At 35.4% G+C, this 17,165-nt stretch overlaps 1 protein-coding gene and 1 long non-coding RNA gene across 2 annotated transcripts; both read right to left on the bottom strand.

Moving 5' to 3' along the window:
• Positions 1-488: 488 nt before the first annotated feature.
• Positions 489-6,809, bottom strand: LOC132181886 (uncharacterized). Its single transcript, XM_088516779.1, has 5 exons — positions 6,620-6,809; positions 5,904-6,383; positions 5,688-5,822; positions 1,192-1,628; positions 489-1,106 (listed from the first exon to the last, which is right to left on the bottom strand). Exons 1-5 carry the CDS (start codon positions 6,807-6,809, stop codon positions 489-491), a joined length of 1,860 nt encoding a protein of 619 aa, XP_088372905.1.
• A 5,671-nt stretch (positions 6,810-12,480) lies between these two features.
• LOC132177109 (uncharacterized) lies at positions 12,481-14,025 on the bottom strand. The gene is made up of 3 exons (XR_009439738.2): positions 13,905-14,025; positions 12,690-12,761; positions 12,481-12,559 (listed from the first exon to the last, which is right to left on the bottom strand). It is a non-coding gene; the product is annotated as an uncharacterized LOC132177109 (long non-coding RNA).
• Between the last annotated feature and the right edge of the window lie 3,140 nt (positions 14,026-17,165).

The following is a 17,165-nucleotide window of genomic DNA, read 5'->3' on the forward strand; positions in this document are numbered from 1 at the left end:
CCCCCACTTCTCCTTGGCTCATAAAACAACATTAAAACCTCCCACTATGAAACAAGGATCTGATTGATTGGTAGCCTTAACCAAAGACAAACTATTCCACAAGTGTCGTCTATCAACACCTTTATTTGCAACATTTACAAACGAATGTTTCCATTACATACCCAGTGAAGTAATTTTATTTGTATATTGAATAATTCAATTTTAAATGGTATTTTTTGTTTTCTGCGGGCCTGTTATAGACACTTTACAAACTACTTTGCCATATACAAATGACTACGTTTAAATGGTACATTGACTTAATGACTTTAGTCAAAACCCAATCATGATTGAGTTTACAAAAATAAAAATTCAACAAACAAGAATAATTCCAATGAAGATTAAATTAAAGTTTAGATTGACAAAAATTGAAAAGTCTTGATTTTAGCTAAATTCCTCGATTGGCTTCCCTTTTTGACTGATCAATTTTTGGGGTTGGCATCTTCCATTTTCTAGAAAAGACTATGTTTACGTGGCCGAAAAAGATATCTAGACCAGTATGTTGAGCGGATTATATCGAACCAAAGATCATAATGTAGCAGAACAAATGAAATAATTGGGACACCAGCCGAAACAATTATGGCAATTGGAATACTTGTCGTTTTGCACTTATAGACCAAGAAGAAAGTTGCACTGAAGGCGACCACCATTCCTACTATGGAGATGAAGAGTCCAGTGAGTCCAAACACTAACCTTGCAGGTAATGATTTGAGGAAATCCTCTTCCTTGTAACGAGATGTAAGAATTGATAGGAAAATTAATATTGAAGTCGAAGAAGATAACAATGCAATTGCATCTGATATGAAGAATGTCATAAACCAGTTACTTTTCAATAAGATTGGAGTGCCTTCTTCTTGATGGTTCCCACCTGGAACAGTGAAGGCTGCAGCAAAAACCACAGTAGCAATTAATGTTGCCACAAGCATGCAGTAGTTTGCTGTCTCCTTCATCCAATTTTCACCATCCCTTTGTAAATGTCTATGTGTCTCTGTAAATATATCCTCAGGTGTTTGGCCATTTGAATTTTTCGCATGCAAGAATATTGCAGGGGGCATAATCTTTTCAATCTCCTACAATAACCAAGGTGTAAATTTTATATATAGAGAAAGTGCAACCAAAAGAAATTAACGAATTTGGAATAACATCAATGCACACCTTAAACCACAACAATTCTCGTTGCATTTGAAGAGCTGCCCCTGATACGATATTTAGCCTATTTGAAGGAGCCAATTGTCCAGCCAAATGTAGCAAATTGTTATTATTATTGTCACAAAAGAGTACAATGAAATCCTTGAGAGCGCCGATCTCGTATATTAGCTTGAATACACTCTCTTGTCGATATAAGACAGAAATGTGAAATAAACTTCGATTCTGTTTATCAAACTTGAACATGAGATCAGGATGAGAGCGTAAAAGTATGGTTAGAAATTCAACACTCCCTAATTCAGCAGCATCAAAAAGAAAAGAGGAATGTTTCTCAACCAGGCTTGAGAATTGCTCATCTGGCAATATTTGAATATTTTTCCAAAGGTCTTCAATTAATTGATGGGCTAACGCCTGCATGAACGCTTTGTTCCAGACCCCTTTGTGCCCTAGGATGAGGAAAATAATCTATTCAAAGATCATTTGGTAAAAAATTATTAAATCTATATCTATATATTACTCTCACTGTCTTGCAACATCCATAAAAAGAAATAATATTGAAATTTGAATAAAAGAAAATGGAGATAATGAAATGCTTTAACGTGGTTAATTTGTGTTCTAGCTAGCTAGCTAGTTGTGAACTCTTTTGGATAAGTTTTGTCCATATCGAATGCAACAAGTTCTAGTATTGTTGTTTATATGATATGAGTCGAATCAAACTTGTATAAACTCAAGCTCATATAAACTTGATTCGACTTACACAAACAAATATAACTTCATGTTTATTATTTTTAATTGTATTATTCTTATCTTTATAATCATAACATTTTAAGTGTTTAAAAATACGCAAGAAAATATTCTTCTAAATTTAGGCTTGAAGGACTAATTTTGCATTTATTCCTAATTTTTATAATGTCATAAATAAAAACCAATTTATCTAGTTAACTTGAACAATTAAATCTTAACAATAATTAAATAAATAATGATTAACACATATTTACTAAAAAGTATAAATAATTATGATATTTACTTTGTATAATCTAACAACCCCCTATTTTAGAATTAGGTTGGGCCTTAAGTGAGCCCAATCATCTCTTGGGCATAGAGTGTGCATGCCCTTCTATGAGGGTCTATATTAACTTCAGAACCCTTAGACTCAAAATTCATTTTTTCCAAATTTATTTCAAAAATAACTTTTGGTTTAAGGATTGAAGGTTTGGCGTGGTACCTAGGGAGGAGCTCAATTCTCTACATCTCGCTTGAGATTCTTTAAATAATTTAAAAAGAATATTTGAAATTTTGAAAATATACAAAGGTTTTATTTTAAAAAAAAAAAAACAAAAAAAAAACAAAATTTACTTACATTTTTTTAGAACGGACAGAGTTTTTTTTTTTTTTTTTTTTTTTTTTTTTTTTTTTTTTCAAACTGGGTTAAAGTAAGTTCTTCCAACGAACAATCTATAAAAATGACATGTGTCATTTAAACATGTGAGATGCACATATTTTTTTTAATAGCAGGTCCATTTAGAACCTCCAAAATCTGGAAAGTCTACTTTACCTTCCTGGCTTCCTTGCACGGACAGTCATCGGCTCACCCCTTAGGAATTTTCCAAATGGAGAATTTGACATACCCCCTTTCCCAAATACAAATCTTCTTTTAAATTCTAATGAAGTAAATAGGGCAACTAGATTAAAAGTTGTCAAAACATCCTTAAAAACCTAAACCTTATTTAACAACTTTTGTAATACCCCAAGTATTAATTAGGGTTAAGAGTTCCTTAAACTAAATTCTAGGACGTTAGAGTTGGATCCAAGGGAAAGGATGGGGAGTTTTGGACTTTTAAGGATTTTTTGTGTTTGCTGAACATTTGAAGTTGGATAGTGAATGATCGAAGTTGGAAAACAAACAATCAAAGTTGGCTACCAAACGATCGAGAGGAAAGGCTGAATGATCAAGAAGAAAGATCGATCGATCGATACAATACTAACTACGAACATTCGATGCGAAAGCCTGAATTGTCAATGACTTTGCATGCAATGAAAATTCAACACCTTAGCCCTATGGCGTGTGCATGTAGTCTTTAAATTCACTCTTATTGCTCTTTGCCTCATTTTGGACACCCCTTAGCTTCAGTAAACCCTAGAGTGAGTTACTGAAGGAATGTAAGTGAATGTAACCTATTTAAATTCACTCTTCTTTTGGGTTTCATGTTTGAAAGAATGTAACCTATTTACTTAAATGTTGGTCTAGTGATGTTTTAGTCTTTTAATTAAGCCACTTTTTAGCTACTGTCTAGGAGTTAATCTCGTAGATTAAGGTTTTGGGTTATTGTTATGAGTTCCTAGAATTTATATCTAGGATCTAGTTTTGTTTAAAGTATGGGGTAGTTTACATTATGAGTAAGCTTATGATATTTTGTAGCTTGCATGATTAGTTACTCTTTAAAACCTTAAAATGTAGACTTATGGGTTATGCTGAGGATTTGTGATAGATTTAATGAAGGGTTGGGGATTTAAGGAAAAAGGATGTACTTAATTAGATGTCTATGAATGCTATATTTGTGCTGAGGAATAGTGTTGCAACAACAGATCTTACTAGATTAAGGTTGGGTTAAGGATTTGGTCTTAGATGGGTTTCTGCGAGTGATGCCGATTGTTCGACATCAATAATGAATGTTTGATACTTTGACAGTGTTAGAAGAGTTAGGGTTTGAGTCATTAGGGTTTTAGGGGTATTTTAGTCTTTATGGTATTTCCCTAATCCTATATAATAGGATGCCTGTATTAGGTTAACGTAAGTTGAATAATATAATAGCCTCCGCCTTTTATGTTTAAACCGTTCATACAAACTATAACATGGTATCAAAGCTTGTTTCGATTCTTGGGTAGTTTAGTTTTCTTCTTGGTGGCAGCACTGCTCGTGTGGGCTAACCCACACGGGCAGTACCTTCAAAGAGCTCCAAAGAGTTCCGTAGAGCTGTTTTGTTCTTGTTTTATGGTGACCGGAACTCCTTCCGGTGAGAAAATATATATATATATATATATTTTGTTTGTTTTTGATGTTCTGTGATGCTGGCCGGATGGTTCTGCGGTGGTTTTCTGTCTTGTCTGAAGTGGCCGGAGTGTTCTGTGGTGGCCGGAAAAGTTGCAGTGGCCATCGGGAAAAAAAATATATTCCGACGATTTGATGCTTTTGGTGTTGAAACGTTACTGTGTGGCCCTCTATTGATTCTGTAGTTGCTGTTTTTGAAGTGAGGCGGAGTGTTCTGTCTTCTCCGGCAAGTTCCGGCGAGCTCCGGCGATAGTCCGGCAATGGTCCGGCGAGCCTGCAGTGACTGTTTCTGTTCTGTTTTTCAGTGTTTTTCTTCTGTTTTTAGGTATTTCCGGCCTGTTCTATGTGTTTCCGGCCAGTTTTGAAGCCCCAACGAAGTTCCGGCGTATGTCCAGCGAAGCTCTGGCAAAGTTTTTTGTTTTTCCGGTATATGTTTTCCGGCTAATCTTGTTGGTTAATCTTGTGAAAATTTGTTGTTTGTTTGTTGTTTGTGATTGATGTATCCGACCGGCCTTGGATTCTCCGGCGAGAACCGATCAAGTGATCGTTGCATCCGACCGGCCTTGGTGTTTTTCGGCGAGAACCAATCCCAAGATCGATGTATCCGACCAGCCTTGGATTCTCCGGCGAGAACCGATCAAGTGATCGTTGCATCCGACCGGCCTTGGTGTTTTTTGGCGAGAACCGATCAAATGGTTGTTCAAGTTACCAACGAGTTTTTCGACCGGCATTGAAGTTTTATTTAATTAACTTGTGTGATCCAAGCTGTTCCAGCTTGAGGGGGAGTGTTAGAATATGTTTTCTAGTTGTTTTTCGTTTGCTTGTATCTTCCAAGCTGGATTCATATGATGTATATGCTCCAGCTTGAGGGGGAGTGTTAGAAGAGTTAGGGTTTGAGTCATTAGGGTTTTAGGGGTATTTTAGTCTTTATGGTATTTCCCTAATCCTATATAATAGGATGCCTGTATTAGGTTAACATAAGTTGAATAATATAATAGCCTCCGCCTTTTATGTTTAAACCGTTCATACAAACTATAACAGACAGAATGTCTATTTAGGATTTAGAACCCTCTTTAGCTTAAGATTAGAGATTGGTTATGGACCATTTCACCAATTCTTTTGAGGTTGAAGTTTATTCAAAGTTTTACTTGATGAAAAGTCACTACTAAGGTGAGTAAAACTCAAATGGATACTTGTTGTTTCATTTCTTCATGACATGATTATTTTACGTATCAAACATGCATGCTTCCAACTTACATGAAATACATTTTTGAATGATGTGAGCTCTGCTTTTGTAAAAATGAGTGATGAATAATATTGAAATGATGAAATATAATTGAGATTTGTAAAAACATGCATATAAAAGACAATAATTAATTGCATCGTATGACATAATATTTCATGTGCGGATGGAGGCCACGGAATATATAAAAGTTGGGGTTGGAGGCAAACTAACAGAAGTTTAAGCATCTTTCCCATACTGATAGTGCTGCAAAGGGTTTCTTTGCCAACACTTGCAATGCTATACGTCTATCGGTGTCCTTGGCAATTGCTAATGTTGGATCCTTTTGTAGAATTTTCAATGCTATATCTGTTTATCATCAAAACAACACATTCAATTTGTTGATGATGAGTAAAAATTAGTGAGAAGTACGACATACATTATACATACCATATAAATTAGTGGAAATGGTAGCATTGAGGAGATCAATGCGTTCAGTAGCAGTCAATTGTTCAAAAGGAGTCACAGAGAATAGATACAACACCATGTCTCTATTTTCCATCGAAGATGGCATTAGAAGTGGTAGACATTGTTTGTCACCTCTGATCAATGGCAATTTATTGTTGATTTTCACCATCTCCTCTGCAATTTTCAGAGTCCTTGATACAGCAGCATAGCAAAATGCTGTGTTACCTTCCGTGTCTTTCAATTCTAACTCATCCGGAGTCATCCATTTCAGCACTTGTTTGACAAAACTAACGTCTTGTGCTGAAGCTGCAATGTGAAGGATTCTTCGATTGTCTATTGTTATGGGAGCTCCCACGGCTTCTGGATATTTCTCTAGTATGGCTTTAGTAGCTTGCCAATCACGTCTTAGGCCAGCTCGATAGAGGGGAAGATATATTTTAAGGTATTTCAATCTTTCTTGCCCTGATAATTTTCACATAATTAACACCATGCAGAATATTTCTATCTCATCATGACGAGCTAGAGATAGAGAGAAGGAACAGGATCCTCTCAAATGAACTGAAAAGTATCCAATTAGTTATAGTAAAAATGTATTTTTGTCTCCTCAATTATAACTAATTGAATATTCTCTACTTTCTAGTTCAAATAAATTAGAGAGGAGCCTAATTCGAGAGGAGAAAGGGATGGAGTGCACTTACTCTCATTACTTTCACTTTCAACGTCTACCATTGAGCTTGCCTCCTCGACATCTGTCTGCATCTGATTCTTGTCTCTGATTTGTGAACATATTGTATTCCAAGTTCGATACATCTGGTTGTAGATAATTAAGAGCCCTTTGATGAGGAATCGTTGGTAGATGAAGCTCCAAGCGTCCATGAACGAAACCATCCTCGTTGAATGGTATCTTTTTTTGCAAAACAAAGTAAATTGAAAGTTTGACACTCTTAATTGAGAACTTTTCAACTTTAAAAGGTAGTATCAAAATCAGTGAAAATTCAGGGGTTTTGTAAAGTTTTTTCCTATAAAATAACTCTTACTTAATCAGTATGATATTATCTATAGATAAATGGTACAGTTTCTCTCGGTGTTCGATCTCTTCATCCTATGTGGATATTATTTTCTAAGAAAAATAATATATATGTTGTGACGTTTTGTTGCTTTCAAAAAGCGTTGAAATTTGATTTGCTGTAAATTTTTATTTTGATATATATGGGGCTAAATGAAGATTTTTGTTTCTATTATGCACAAATTGTATTGAGAGAGAGAAGCAAATGTAGTACATATTGTTAAATAGAATGAGCTTTAATATTATGATTTAAACTTGAAACCGCTAGAACATATTAAATCAATATTAGATATCTCAAAAGCTTAATTAATTTAATAATAAAAAAAAAATCTAATTACCGTTAATTACAAACTGCAACCGCCATTCACCTAATGCGCTCCAACCACGACAATGGCAATCCCTGAGAACAACTAACAAATATATATATACAAAACCCACCAGCCCCTTTACAATCTTTATTCTTTTTTATAGAAAAGAAAAGAAAAACAATGGCATCCGACATCCATTAATATTAACACTTTTGTCATTGTAACGTTTACACTTTTTACTATGTTGCTTCTTATTTTTTGAATCCTGTAGACTCTTTATGATTCTTGGATGCTACGTTTGCATATGCTTTCTTCGAGTTTACTTCAAGGCAGCTTTGCCTAAATAATCAATTAAAAACATTTGCCAAGTTTGTGTATGCTTGTTTTTTTAGCTCACTTTTAGGCAGCTTTGCGTGGATAATCAGTTAAGAAATTAGCTAGTTTTTTTTTTTTTTTTTTTTTTTTTTTTTTTAAATGAATAACTTTTATTAAAAAAGAGGGTAAAATCCTCTTTAACCCCTTCAAACTACCACTCAAGTGACAATCTTCCTCCCAAACTATTAATTGCAACAATTTACCCCATAAACTATCAAAACAATGACAATGTGCCCCCAATGCTAAAAAAAATGATGAAATTACCCCTATAAAATTTTAAATAAGACAAAAATACCCCTAAAATTTTGAAAATAAATAAATAAATAAATTTAAAATTAAAATTTTTTTTTTTAAAAAAAACAAAGGTGGTTCGAAAGAACCACCCCATGGGTGGCAAGGGCCTGCAGGCAACGACAGATCTAGGAATTGAGTATAGGAGGGGCGACATTAAAATAATAAAATAATTTTTTATTTTATTTTTTAATCTTTTAATTCTTAGTTGTTTTTTTTTTTTTTTTTGGTAAAGTCCACATCCCCCCTCAAACTACCGCAGAATTGACAATGTCCCCCTCTCAACTTTTAATTGTGACAATATTCCCCCAAACTACCAAAATATTGTCAATGTCTCCCCTAAGGTTAACAAAAAGATAAAAATGACCCTATATATTTTTCAATAAGATAAAAATACTCCTATAAATTCAAATAATAATAATAATAATAATAAATTTAAATGATTAAAAAGAATGATTTATATATATATATATATATATATATATATATATATATATATAATGAAAACTATTAATTTAAAAAAAATAATTTTTTTAAACGAATATATTTTTTTAAAACGAATATTTTTAAAAAAAAAATTGAAATTTTTATTTGAAAGAAACATTTTTTTTTTTTAGTTTTGTTTTAGAAAACAAAAATTTTTATTTTCTTAAACGAAAAATTGTTAATTTTTTTTAAAACAGAAATTTTTATTTAAAAAAGTTAGAAAAAAAAAAAAATCAATTTAGGGGGACATTGTCACAATTGTGTGGTAGTTTGTGGGTGACATTGTCAATTGTGTGGTAGTTTGTGGACTTTTCCCCCCCTTTTTTTTGTCCATCCAAACTTATTACTACTCTTCAAATTTAGGATTAACTTGAAGACGTAACCCTGGATCATGTAGTAGAATAGAAATGTCAATCGACTTAAATACTTGAGATTCAATTCTTGGCATCTTAGAAAGGTGCTCAAGAGTTAAAGTTTGGGGATTCGATGTCGACGAAGACATTTTAGAATTTGAAGCAACATCCTTTTTCTTAAAAAAATGCGTTTTGACTTGCTCATGATGCAATCTAAGATTTTTTGGAAACCTGAAAAATTTATTTATCTATTAGTTTTAATACTTATCACACTAAACAATTTATGGCTAATGACACATATTCTAATGATATTATAATAAAATTATTAGTATATTCCAATAGCTATTAATTTAACAAATCAACAAAAAAAATGTATGAATAAAAAGAACAAACAATAACAAATAACATACTTGAGATTGGCAATAATCTACTGAAGTTTGAAACTTGTTGATTATTGCCAAACTCAGGTATATATATAATCCCAAAGTATATATATAGATAAAAACACCTAAAAAAATGTCAATATTGTTTTAATTAGAATAAGAGAAACAAAATTTTAATAACTCATAGCTCATAAAGTATATATATATATAAAAGAAGGATTAGTATCTAGTAAATATTTTGAAAAATCCACTGAAAAATTAAATTATGCCAGTGGAAGCCGTTTACAAATCAAATATGAATTAAATAGTGTCCATGTTTGCCAAAACAATGTTTGTTTTGATTCGTCTGCTGTCCTTGTTAAAAATATGTCTGAAAAAGTTATTCTTGGTCTTCCCTTTATTGCCATGCTTTATCCTTTCGTTGTTGATGAAACTGGTGTTTCAACCATTAAGTGGGGGTTGAAGTAAAATCCTATTTTGCTTCTAAATTTGAAATTGATGTTAGCCACTTGAAGATTATCTCAAACTAAGCATTTAAACTTTTTGAAACAAGAAGTTAGATACAAAAGAATTACTGAGCAACTTTCTGATAAATTACTACAATCTAAGATTACAGCCTTCAATATTCTGATCATCGATCTAGTTTGGTCTGAACTTCCTATTGCCTTTTGGCATAGGAAAAAACACATTGTTTCTTTACCATATATTAAAGATAAAGTATAAAATTTAAGCCAATGGAAACACAGATCCTCGACTCTTATGGCTCTGATACCAATGGAGGGGAGATGATGGTTAATTAATGTATGAAAATAATTAATTGAAAATAAATGAAAATAAAGCAGCAGAACTATCCATGTAAGTTGTAATTGCAACTAAAATAAACATGATACAAGAATTTCCAAAGTAAGCGTGAAATTGGAGCGTATAAAAGAGATATGGAACAGATTGATGATGAAAAGATATCAAAAATATTTGATTAACAAGAGTACTTTCAGATTCAAACGTAGTTTAGAAGTAGTGAAGGTACACAAGAGCAAAAGGGATTACAAATAGTAGGCAGGATAGCTACAAAATGACTTCAGTGTTTTAGGTTGAAAGCTTCTACCTTACAATGTGGGGGATTCGTCTTTTTATAGACAAAATCCAATGGGTACATAAAAATTACATTGGGAAAGTTAACAGTAAAAGTAAAGAACTGTAATGTCGGTAGAAACTATAGAGAACTGTAGTGTTGGCAGGAACTATGGCAAAATTGTAATGTCAACAGGCACTGTAGCAGAAACTGTGCTATGATAATAGACAAATGTCTTCGGGAATAGAAATGGTACGCTGGTGGGTAAATGTAGCGGTGCCTTTGTAAAAGACAAGTTGAGCGGTGCCATTGTAAATGGCAAGTGAGCGGTGCCACTGTGAAGGCCGGGCAAATGAACGGTGCTATTGAGAAGGGCAAGTGAGCGGTGCCACTATGAAGGGTAAATGAGCAGTGCCATTGTGAATGGCAAATGAACGGTGCCACTGTGAAGGGCAAATGAATGGTGCCACTATAGAGGACAAATGATTATAAATCTTAAATTCATGGGTAATAGTTATCGGGGCTATCGCCAGGGAAACCGGAATTTTCGTACCATTCTCTCATGGGGTTAAAAGTAGCTTCAAAACATAAGAATTTTATTCTTCATCTTCATCAGAATTATCATTGAGAGATTCCAGAAGTGCTTTTAAAATATCATTCTTTTCTTTTTTCTTTATAAAAGATTTTTTCTTTGAAGAACTGGACACCACAAAAAAAACAAGGTTTAGTGACATGGTTTTTTGGGGCATTTTTGGCTAAAAAAATGTCCCTATTGATTTCGCAACGCTTGATTAGGGGCACTTGGGACATGTCGGTTTTTATGGCGACTAGAATTTAAGATTAAGACGTTTTTTTACGAAAAAACACCTCGAAAAGGGGACGTTTGGAACAAAGCGCCCCCCTTTTTAAAAGGGGGCGCTTCCTAGGCAAGCGCCCCCTTTTTTAAATGGGGGCGCTTCCTAGGCAAGCGCCCCCTTTTTTAAATGGGGCCACTTCCTAGGCAAGCGCCCCCGTTTTTAAATGGGGGCACTTCCTAAGCAAGCGCCGCCATTTAAAAAAAGGGGCGCTTCCTAATCAAACGCCCCATTAAGCGCCCCATTTTTAGAATAAGGGTGCTTCCTAGGCAAGTGCCCCCTTTTTAAAATAAGGGCGTTTCCTAGGCAAGCATCCCATTTTTTAAAAGGGGTCGCTTGCCTAGGAAGCGACCCCTTTTTAAATGGGGGCGCTTGCCTAAAAAAGGGGGCGCTTACCTAGGAAGCACCCTCATTCTAAAAAGGGGGCGCTCAGGTGGGCAAGTGCCCCCTTTCATAAATGGGGGCGCTTGCCTAAAAAAGGGCGCGCTCAGGTGGGCAAGCGTCCCCTTTCATAAATGGGGGCGCTTGCCTAAAAAAGGGGGCGCTTACCTAGGAAGCACCCTCATTCTAAAAAGGGGGCGTTCAGGTGGGCAAGCGCCCCCTTTCATAAATGGGGGCGCTTGCCTAAAAAAGGGGGCGCTTACCTAGGAAGCACCCTCATTCTAAAAAGGGGGCGCTCAGGTGGGCAAGCGCCCCCTTTCATAAATGGGGGCGCTTGCCTAAAAAAGGGGGCGCTTACCTAAGAAGCACCCTCATTCTAAAAAGGGGGCGCTCAGGTGGGCAAGCGCCCCCTTTCATAAATGGGGGCGCTTGCCTAAAAAAGGGGGCGCTTACCTAGGAAGCGCCCTCATTCTAAAAAGGGGGCGCTCAGGTGGGCAAGCGTCCCCTTTCATAAATGGGGGCGCTTGCGTGTAAAGGGCCCCTATTTCTATATGGAAGCACTTCTACGCTGCGAAGCGCCTCCAATAATTAATATTTAGAGAAAATATTTTTCCCATGCAATCCATATATATTTTTTTATTTTCTTCTTATATACAATATGCAATACAATATTGTATTGCGTATTTTCTCCATAAATATTGGATTAATCCATAATTATTTTCTCCATTCATCAATCTCATACAATCTTATACATATATATCTCACAATACATATCTAATCCATATATACAATCTCATATCTCATAAGACAATTAAATCCAAAATGATGATATCATAAACACAAAGTGTACGTACCACATCTTAAAGAGTTAACAAAAATTATACCATACATATAAAATAAAATATCCAAAACGATATCATAAACACAAAGTGTACCACCTCTTAAAAGAGTTCACAAAAATTGTTTATTACATATGAAATAAAATATATCAACGAGTTCGCTTAGCATTTGGTGTCAAATACGTACTCAACCTAACAGGTCAAGTATACTTACGTCACTTAACGATTACCTGCAAATGATAAAACCAAAAAAAATATATATATTAAATTACAAACTTATATCTAACTATTTTGAAAGTTCAAACCTATATATAATTAGATTATATTACAATTGACTAAGATATGAAGATCTACACATACTTTGTGATGATCCACAATGGTCGCCTTCTGCATCAGCTGCATCCTCATCTTCATTTGTTAATTCATTCTCACCTATATATAAATAGATGCAAATGTATATTATGCAATCATATATATGTTCTTAAGTCAACAGTAATGAATTGTGTTTGAGCAGCTAGTTCCCCTATAAAAGGATAAAAGATAAAAGAAGAACAGCATAAAATAATTTTTATTGTGTTTAAATTATATAAGCCAACATTAAAGGATAAAAGATAAAGGATGAAAGATAAGCCAACATTAGAATTTCAAATTTTATGTTGTTCTTCCTTTATCTTTTATCATTTATACAGCAATAAAATAATTTTTATTGTGTTTAAGTTATATAAGCCAACATTAAAGGATAAAAGATAAAGGATAAAATATAAGCCAACATTAGAATTTCAAATTTTATGTTGTTCTTCCTTTCTCTTTTATCATTTATTGTGTTTAAGTTATTTTTATATAACTTAATGTTTGAGCAGCTAATTCTCCTATATAACTAAAAATAATTTTGATGCGTCTGCTATCCAGGCGCCCTTAATTAAGTGCGCCTGGATAGCAAGCGCCATTAATTAGGGGCGCCTGCCAGCTAGGCGCCCTTAATTAACGATGCTTGGCTGGCAAGCGCTACCCTAATTAAGGTATATTCCGGACTCCAGAAGCTCATCATGTTTCTTCCACAATGGTATATATACAACTTTTCCAAAGAACTTACATAAGGCAATTAAAATTAAAAAAAATGGCACCAATCTCGACGAGTAATTTTGGATAGTAAAGTGGACTATTCTGGCACTACCAATAAAGAGGAAAAACAAAGGAACATGACAATAAAGGATAAGGAAAAACAATAAATTTTTTTTTTTAAAAAAAAGAAAAGAGGTATTCCGATCCACTTAATTCTGCAATAATAATTCAATACTAAATGTTAATATGAACGAACTGCACAGTGAAATCAAAACTGAATTTAATTTGAAAGAACACTCCAGGACAACCACGGAGATTCTTCAAAATTGTGATTGTTGCATTCAACAAACCAACTACACCCTAAAAGTAGAGAAAACTTTGTTGAATTTAAAATTCCTAATTCTCATAAAAATCATAATACATAAAAAATCTGACTATTAGAATCCCAAATCGACAACTTAAAGAGACAGCAGATACAAAGAAAAATAGAGACAGAGACAGAGAGAGACTCACTAGTACAGGAACATAGAGAGAGGCAGGCCGGTTTCGACTGGAGAAGATGGCCGGTGGGTTGGCCAAACGTGTGGGTCACTAGGCGCCGAAGAGAGAGATAGGAAAATCGAGATTGAGAGAGGGGCGACTAGCGCCGTAGAGAGAGATATGGATCAATATATATTGAGGGAGAGGGGAGAGGCTAGGGATCTAATATATATATATATATATATATATATATATATATATATATATATATATATATATATATATATATATATATATATCTCCTGATGCAGAGAGGGGGGACAGGCGGGCCGCACGGGGAGAGGTTAGGGAAAATATATATTGAGGGAGAAATTAAGTCTTAGAGCGGGAGCTGAGGAATCAAAAAGAAAATTAAGTTCCCGCTCGTAAAAACAAAAAATATAAATATATTAAAATTAAAAAACACTTATAAATTTATTTATAAAAATAAAAAGTAAATACTAAAAATTAAAAAACATTTAAAAGAGACTTAAACTAAAAAATATATAAATGCAAAATCAGTTAATGTGGTTGTCTAGATTAAAAATTAAACTATGTGATATAAAAACAAAAATAATACTAATTCAGAAATTATCGGGATAGGCCACAATAATAATTTAATTCTTGTAGGCACCCTTAATTAAGGGCGCCTAGCTGGCAGGCGCCCCTAATTAAGGGCGCCTAGCTGGCAGGCGCCCCTAATTAAGGACGCCTAGATGGCAAGCGTCCTTAATTAGGGGCGCCTGCCAGCCATGTGCTCTTAATTAAGGGCGCCTAGCTGGTAGGCGCCCCTAATTAAGGGCACCTAAATGGCAAGCGCCCCTAATTAAGGGTGCTTGGATAGCAGGCGTCCCGAAGTAAGAGCGCTTGCACGCCAGGTGCCCTTAATTAGGGGCGTTTGCCAGCCAAACTCACTTAATTAAGAGCGCTTGCCAGCCAAGCGCACTTAATTAAGGGCGCTTGCAAGCCAGGCGCCCTTAATTATGGGCACTTGCCAGCCAAGCGCACTTAATTAAGGGCGCTTGCCAGCCAGGCGCCCTTAATTAGGGGTGCCTGCCAGCTAGGCGCATTTAATTAAGTGTGCCTAGCTGGCAGGCGCCCCTAATTAAGGGCACGTGGATAGTAGGCGTCCCAAATTAAGGGCACTTGCCAGCCAAGCCCCCTTAATTAGGAGCGCTTGCCATCCAGGCGCACTTAATTAGGGGCGCCTAGCTGGCAGGCGCCCCTAATTAAGGGCGCCTGGATAGCAGGCGTCCCGAATTAAGGGCGCTTCCCAGCGAACCGCCCTTAATTAGGGGCGTTTGCCAGCCAGGCACACTTAATTAAGAGCGTCTAACTAACAGTCACCCCTAATTAAGGGCAACTGGATAGTAGGCGTCCCGAATTAAGGGCGCTTGCCAGCCAGGTGCCTTTAATTAGGAGCGCTTGCCAGCCTGGTGCACTTAATTAGGGGCGCCTAGCTGGCAGGCGCTCCTAACTAAGGGCGCCTAGATAGCAAGCGTCTTGAATTAAGGGCGCTTGCTAGCCAAGCACACTTAATTAACTAAATTGGGGCATATCCTATTGGAATGTCCCGAATTAAGGGGACGTTTTTTTGCGCAGGCGTTGCTAATTTTATTTTGTGTCGTTTACACAATAAAACGTCCCTATAAGGAGATGTTTTATTAAAACGCCTATATTCCAAGCGTTACTAAACCTTGTTTTTTTTGTAGTGGGAAGAAGTAGCGGGGGTAGCGGCCTCTTTAGGAGGGGAAAGGAAAGTACTAGGAGTTATCAGCTTGGCAGGATTGCCAATGGTTAATTGATTGGGAATTGGAGGGACTTGAATCTTTGGCAAATGGGCTAGATTTTTGACATTCTCAACGATATTATCAACCCGTGGGTAATTATCCCACCATTTTACATACCAATGTCAATCTAGCTTGTCATCAAGAATGACATATTGACATTTTATGATCCAAAGAATTTTGAACTTTTTGACAAAGTGTAGAATGCGGGGAAATTTGGCCCCATGTTCATCAGTATTGTAAAGATTCTTGAATGATTTGAAAGTCTCAACGAGTTTTAGTGGGAGGATATCAGGAATAAGACCAAACTTCATCCATCATCTGGAGAACCAGAGAGGGAGGATGCCTCCTCCAAATTCTTTATCAAAGTTTATGAACCAAGAGTGGTCAAACTTGGGGTTTTGATAAAGCATAAATTTGGACCAGGCATCAATATAATCATAATAGCAAAACGGGGTTGGGAAATCTTCCAATTTTTTTGGGTTAGAGGGATGTTCCCCCCATTCTTTTTCAGGAATGATTCTATTAAAATAGACAATGTGATAAAGTAGTTTTTTGAGTTCAGTTTTATTGTAGATGGGAGTGAAATGAACAGACTTTGTCTGGAGCAAGGTATTAGTGTAGTATGAAAGAGTTTTCAGAGGATGCTCGGGGATCCAATGAAACTGGGAAGGAAAGTAGGAAGCAGCAATTTGAGTAGGAGATTTGATGTGAGAATGATTTATCTCAATATGAAATAAATGCTCAGAATGAGGAAGAATGACATAAGCTGATGTTTTATCGTATTTAATGAAAGGAATAGTGGATTTTTGAGAAGAAATGACAAAAGGGTCATAATCCAAAACGAGAGCACCGGAGTAGGTAGCTGGTGATCTGGGGTTAAAACTGAGAAACGGTTGGCAAGAGCAACAGATGAATTAGTAATAGGAGCATGAGATTTTATCCTTAACACCTTCCTACAAATTGATGGGGGGAACGGCCTTCAGGTTGTCTGGTAGCAAACAGTAATGTGCCCCGTTGTTAAAATTGGTCCAACTTCATCTAGAGTGTAGATGGATCGAAGTTGAATATTATGATCGAAACCCAATGGAATTAGTGGTGGCCAATGGCGGTGATTGAAGCTGGCCAATAAATGGCATAAACAACCGCAATTGTGGGGCAAAAATAAGGTCAATTATGGGCCATAAATGGAAGCCAACTGTGAGTTGAAATGAGGCCAACTATATAAAAATTTCTCAAATAAAAAACTCTTTAAAGATAAATACATTCTTGTTAAAGAGTTTTTTTCCAATACTTAAACAAAAATGCGTTCTATTGAAAATGTATTTCTTGTTAAACAAAAAACGCAATTTTCAATAAATACCTTCTTGTTAAAGATAAATACCTTCTATTGTAAAAAGTTCTCAAACAAAAAACATAGATATACATGCATGATTATATCAATTTTAAAACTTTTTCACAAAGGTCA

This window comes from Corylus avellana, chromosome 5 (assembly GCF_965113065.1).
Source record: "Corylus avellana chromosome 5, dhCorAvel1.hap1.2, whole genome shotgun sequence".
NCBI classification, from domain to species: domain Eukaryota; kingdom Viridiplantae; phylum Streptophyta; class Magnoliopsida; order Fagales; family Betulaceae; genus Corylus; species Corylus avellana.